The following is a 6,000-nucleotide window of genomic DNA, read 5'->3' as shown; positions in this document are numbered from 1 at the left end:
GCCAATAGTTTTTAGGTACAGTTCTAGCATAAACTTTGTACTCATATTCTGTACATCAGCTACTGATGGGAAGCATGACATATGCCAGTGTACTCAAACGGTTTCTTGATTTGGCCCCATTTTAATGCCTTAGGTTTGGTATGAGCCCAGAGTGAAAGTTTGGTGGTATGAAGTCTGTAGAGTGGAAGTGAATGAGGGGTGAGTTAAGTTGAAGGGGGAGGTGTGATTTGATTTCTGTTGGATATGGTGGGGGTGATGCGATCTGCACTTCCTGGGCCAGAATATTTTACTACTTGGCAGGGCAGGGCAAGGGGGTAAATGTGTGGAATCACTGGAGTTCAGTGGCAGGGGACTGATGTAATTACAGGCTATTATGCAAATATTAAACACATCTTTTCATGGAGTGTTTTAGCAACAGCCTTAGAAAGTAGGCTATTAAGCCACGATCATCAATAGATGAAAACACTATGATTTAAAGAGACCTTGGAACTTATAGAAAGCAGTCCAAACTCCACAGCAGCCATTGCTGCCTTGGATCCCGTGACCTGAAGATCTCATCTCGGAACCTCACTGAGGACTGCAGACCAATGTTTAGAAAGCCCCACCAGCAACGTTTTTCACCAACGTATCAAACCACTCCCTTTAAGCCATGAGGTCTCTGTTCCTGCACATAATTTAGAATGCCCTATATATTGTGTGTTCTCTTGTCTTGTTACACTCCCAACTTGCTGTATCTGAGACTTTTCTCCAGATTAATTCCATTTTGGACTTTTCAGTCCAACCACAAGATGACCTACATTCATTGTCCAAATCTTTGATCGTACCATACTGCCTGCTTTATATCACATGAAAACCTTTGCATCCTATCCACCACATTATAAATGTGATTATTATGTGAACTATAAAAAACAAGCTACCAAATACTGAATGCAAAGCAAGGCCACAGGTTATAGCTATTCAGTTGCAAAAGCAGCTACCAATGGCTACCTCTTTCTTCATGCCAGTAAGTTAATTTTAGATCAAATTTGTCACTTTCCCTTGGATCCCAGAGGCTTCTACTTTTCTGTCCAGTTCAGGTAAACTGCATTCGCTGCCTTTTTCAAACCTAATTACTTGCCTCACAAAAATTTCAACTATTAGTCAAATATGGTTATCCTTAAAAATTCTAGGCTAACTTTCCTTAATTAATCTGAACGTTTCCAAATGAATGCTTGTACCATCTCCCAGAATAGAATCTGAGAGTATAAAATTGATTTATTGGTTGTGATTCTGCAAATGGACATTATTTGTTAAATTAAACAGACAGCCAAATTAAGATTGTCAACAGAGTTCAGAGTGTGGCAGACTTGGATCTGCTGAAGTTGCACACTTGGGCTTTTTGTTGCAGACGGAGAAGACATGTAGGCACACTGTGCCTGTTTCAAAGTAACAAAATCAACAAGAGCCATTCTCTCTCATTCCTCAGGGCAATGTCTTGATCAAACTGTATTCACCTATCTGGATTAGGTTTACACAAAGCTTGGCAGCTGACTGTCAGTCATCATCCAACTGGTACATTCTTCATGCCAGTGCCTCTACCAATTACAGTCCACTTGCCAAACAATCAGCGCTATATTATTGTGCAGCTTAAAATTATTGTTCCCTTTTACATTGATATCCTTGCAAATGACCTGATAGGTTCAGGGGGAAAAGATTTAACCAGTTGTCTTTTTGATTAGCAAAATTTCATAAATTGACTCAAATAATCAGAGTGTGGAATGCCCTGCCTGCAACAGTAATAGACTCACCATCTTTAAGGGCATTTAAATGATCATTGGATAAATATATGGATGTTAATGGAATGGTGTAGGTTAGGTGGGCTTCAGATTGTTTTCACTGGTCGGCAGAAAATTGAGGACCGAAGGGCTTGTACAGCACTGTAATGTTCTACATTCTAATTTGCCCCCAACTGAAATTATGCTAATTGGCCTAGCTCCCATCTTAAACATTCCTAAGCACTTGAGACTGTCTGCTCTCCACCTTTTCCCTCCCTGGTTTTGGTTTAGGTTCATCAGGGTGCGTGCAGTCTGGATCTCTCCCCAGGCGCATAATTTCACATTTTGAAGTCTGCATTCTCAGCTGGATTTCTCCCATTGCACATACTCTGCAAACCATCATTATAAACTCCTGTAGCTTTCCTGCTGGATTATACATAATTCAGTATAATACAAGGGGAAGGAGAAAAAGACAGTAAAGAATAGCAGAAAGGGAGAGAGAGAAATAAAGATACAATCAGAATGCAAGGGAAAGAAGGCGATAACAAAAGAGACCAATGTAAGAGAGGATTTATCATTGAAAGTGTGACAGACGATCCACCAGTTACATTTTTTTTTATATAAGGCTACTGAACAGAAATTCTCAATACAGTTTGCAGTAAGATTTGGTTTTATTTTGTAAAGCGAAGAATTTTAAAATCAATATACACTAGGTCCAAATGAGTTTATGTTTTCTTAATTCCTCAGCCAGAAACTGGATCATAAAAAAATCCAAAGTGTTCAGTCTGTGATGGAGGCCAGTGTCCTGTGAGCTTGATGCTAAATTTTAGTTAAATTCGAGTACAATGAAACAAGGCTCAAATTAATGACTGGTCATCTGTCACTCTGGTGTATTAAGAAAAACAAAATGTAGGCAATCTGTTGAGATTCATGCCATACCTGTAACTAACTGATATGTTTTCGTACTAGATTCTCATTTTATTGATGTACTAACAACGAGGAAGGTGGCAAAAGTTGGAATTAGAAATTAAAGTTGAAAATAATTTGTTGTATGGTTGAATGTTGATTAAAATAGATTGTTAAAGATTCCTTCATTTTCTCTAATTGATCTGGGTCCTTGCCTATTGGTGATGGGCCAGTTGCAGCATTTACAGCCTATATGAAAGACCAGCCCTTTGGCACAATCCCTCCAGAAGACCTGGTGCCCAGCACAAATATAGAATTTTGAAACATCGTTTTCATCAGGGTAGAAACCATCACGTTTGTTGTAACACCATGTTGGATCATAATATGTCTTAAATTGAGGCCATGTACAACACTTGCATTCTTGATCAAAGATCTGGTTTTCACCACAGCGTTCATGCACAGCTATCTTAGCACAGCGGTAGAACTTGGTTATATCTGTTGGGTCGGGGTAAATGCCAATATCTTTATTGGCACACCATCCCTGATCAATATCTGCAGGTACTCTACGACTGTTTTCCATGTTCAGTTTTCCACAGCCTGGAAAGGAAAGACATTTTTTTTAGATTCCCTACAGTGTGGAAACAGGCCCTTTGGCCCAACATGTGCACACCGATCCTCCGAAGAGCAACCCACCCAGTCCCATTCCCCTACATTTACCCCTGACGAATGCACCTAACACTACGGGCAATTTAGCATAGCCAATTCACCTAACCTGCACATCTTTGGACTCAGAGCACCCGGAGGAAACCCATGCAGACACGGGGAGAATGTGCAAACTCCACACAGACAGTTGCTCGGGGTGGGAGTTGAACCCAGGCGCTGTGAGGCAGCAGTGCTAACCACTGAGCCACAGTGCCACCCCAAGGGAAACAATGACCAATGACCAATTTCTCTCAGCACAGAATTAATAACATTTAGACTTACTAAAAACAATGAAATTTGAGTCTGAAAGATTTATCATCACTTGTATTTTACATGAATAATACAGTAAAATACAGTGAAAGGCTTCATCTGTTGCCACAATCTGGCACCATTTTGAATGGTTTAAGACTAAACAGATATAATTGTTTCCATTAAATAATAATTATATCTCAATGGCAGTGAGATAGAACAGTTGAACTCTTAATTACTTGATTTCTCCACTTGTGCTCTTGAATATTTGCAGAAGATATTTCTTTCATGGATTCTGCTTTGTAAGAACCTGTAACTGTTACCAGTGAATGAGGTAAAACTTCAGAGGCGCCAGTTTGGGGTTTTGGAAATTCAGCCCTTTAATTCTACTGAAGCTAATAACGTTTGCCTTTATGACCACTATTCCATACCCAGGAAGAAAATGAAAAACTTTAAAAGCCAATGTAAGCATTTATTTACATTATCTGTTTCACACAATCCTAGAATTTATGATCAGTTGGAAGTTATCTTTGCTGGAGCTAGGTGAACACCTTGAAATGGATCAGATTTGGCAAGTTTTAAATGTATTTATCTTGATTTTATTGTCATAGTAATATTTGTAAAAGAAATATTTTATAGTAAATTAGTGTGGCACATTATTGGTAACTTATGTCAATGTAGCACACAGTAATATAGCACAAACTGCAGTGGGACTAATGGTCAATTAATAGTGTAAAAGGTAAAATAATGTATTTCCTGTCATAACAAACCGGTTGGAGATACCCCTGCTAACAGAAACACTTGAATTATAGTGATCAAGAGTACACATATTTTATAACAGCAATTTCAAAACTGGGCAATCTGATGAACCCAAAAAATAAAGTTGCCTGGACAAGCCAGCCTTACTAATCAAGCTATGTATCTGAAAGTGCTGGAATTGAGGAAGTGAGTGAATTCTGGTGCCCAATAATCCACTTTGACTGTGTTGCTTGAGCATTGCTGTTTGAAATGTAAACACGCTAACGGGACGGTGTTGTAATTGTGACAGAAAGAATATATTGCCTGTCACACTGAAAGTATAAATGCGGTGCTCAATTAGCAAAATGGACAATTGTTTTTATTTTGTACAGCTGCCCAGAATAAAGAGAGATTTACACCAGTCTTCTGTAATAAACTCATTATATCCAAAAAAAATTCCAAAAAAGAGGCAAACATTGGGTTAACATCTAAGCTTACGGAAAGGGTGGTACAAGCATGAAATGACTGCCAGAGGAAGTGGTGAAGGCTGATACACTTACAACATTTAAAAGGCATGTGGATGGGTTTATGAATAGGAAGGGTTTAAAGGGATATGGGCCAAGTGCTGGCAAATAGGACTAGATTAGGTTAGGATATCTGTTCGGCATGGATGAGTTAGACTGGATGGCCTGTTTCTGTGCTGTACATGTTTATGAATTTATGACACACACAACATGAAAAATCAACATTCTCTGCAGAAATATTATTTAAAGAGAAAGGGGAAAAAGCCAACTCCTGTCAGGATCTGTAAACAAAAGATAGAATGTGATGACTTTTCATGATTTAACGCATTTCCTTTGAAATCAAAATACTGATAACCGTAGACTGACATTTAGGCCTGATTCCTAACCAACCTGGCTCCAAGGCTTTGGAAAATGTTCACAGTACAGCTTTTCTGATTTTACAAAGAAGTCAGAAACATTGATAGACGATTTGGAAACTTTCTCAGATTCACGGGTACTTCTACTGAGAAAAGGAAAGCGACATGCAGTTTGGGGTGTCTTCCTTACCATCAACGTACATCTGCAAAATGGAAAACTAATTCCAGGAAGTGTTGCTAGGTAACCGTTAGCATCGAGGCCCCATTGTCTTTTCAATACCAAGTCTACTGGTAATTAAGGGCCATAAAACCCCATTGTTTATTTCCTTAATTTCCTTACTTGCCTTTTATCCACAGTCACTTGATTTTTCTGGAAACAGCAGGTGCCTCTCAGGCATGTTAAGCTATTGACTTCATTCCTCAATAAAACTACTTGTTAAATTCTTTTCAATCCAGAAAATGTCCAAATTGCTGCATGTCTTCCAACTATTTCATGTAGTCTTTTAAATATAAACATGTATTACCAATGACAGCAGATGGTTTTAGCATGTAATTACTGGTACCAAGCATGTAATTACTCCATGAGGTCAAGGAGAAGTCTAATGGCAAAGGAAGGGCCATAAAGGGGCCTGATGCAGACATGTCAAAGAGACCAGGCAATTCTTCAATGGGCCAGCAGCATAAAGGCATGAAATGGATGGTGAAAGGAAAAACAGAAGTACACATCTGCAGTGAGTTCACCAGCTGTGAACCAGACTCAACGTCTTTTGA

The 6,000-nt window shown here is 39.0% G+C and overlaps 1 protein-coding gene across 1 annotated transcript in view; it reads right to left on the bottom strand.

Annotated features, from left to right (window-relative positions):
• Nucleotides 1–2,406: 2,406 nt before the first annotated feature.
• The window catches only part of LOC122563134 (acidic mammalian chitinase-like), a 54,672-nt gene continuing 51,078 nt past the window's right edge, over nucleotides 2,407–6,000 (bottom strand). The window contains exon 11 of the mRNA XM_043716586.1: nucleotides 2,407–3,257. Coding sequence (XP_043572521.1) covers nucleotides 2,821–3,257 — 437 coding nt within the window. The 3' untranslated portion in view covers nucleotides 2,407–2,820. The remainder of the gene's footprint in view (nucleotides 3,258–6,000) is intronic.

This window comes from Chiloscyllium plagiosum, chromosome 26 (genome assembly GCF_004010195.1).
Source record: "Chiloscyllium plagiosum isolate BGI_BamShark_2017 chromosome 26, ASM401019v2, whole genome shotgun sequence".
Classification (NCBI taxonomy): Eukaryota; Metazoa; Chordata; class Chondrichthyes; order Orectolobiformes; family Hemiscylliidae; genus Chiloscyllium; species Chiloscyllium plagiosum.
The sequence above is the reverse complement of the archived record's forward strand: the minus strand, read 5'-3'. Positions and strand labels throughout refer to the sequence as shown.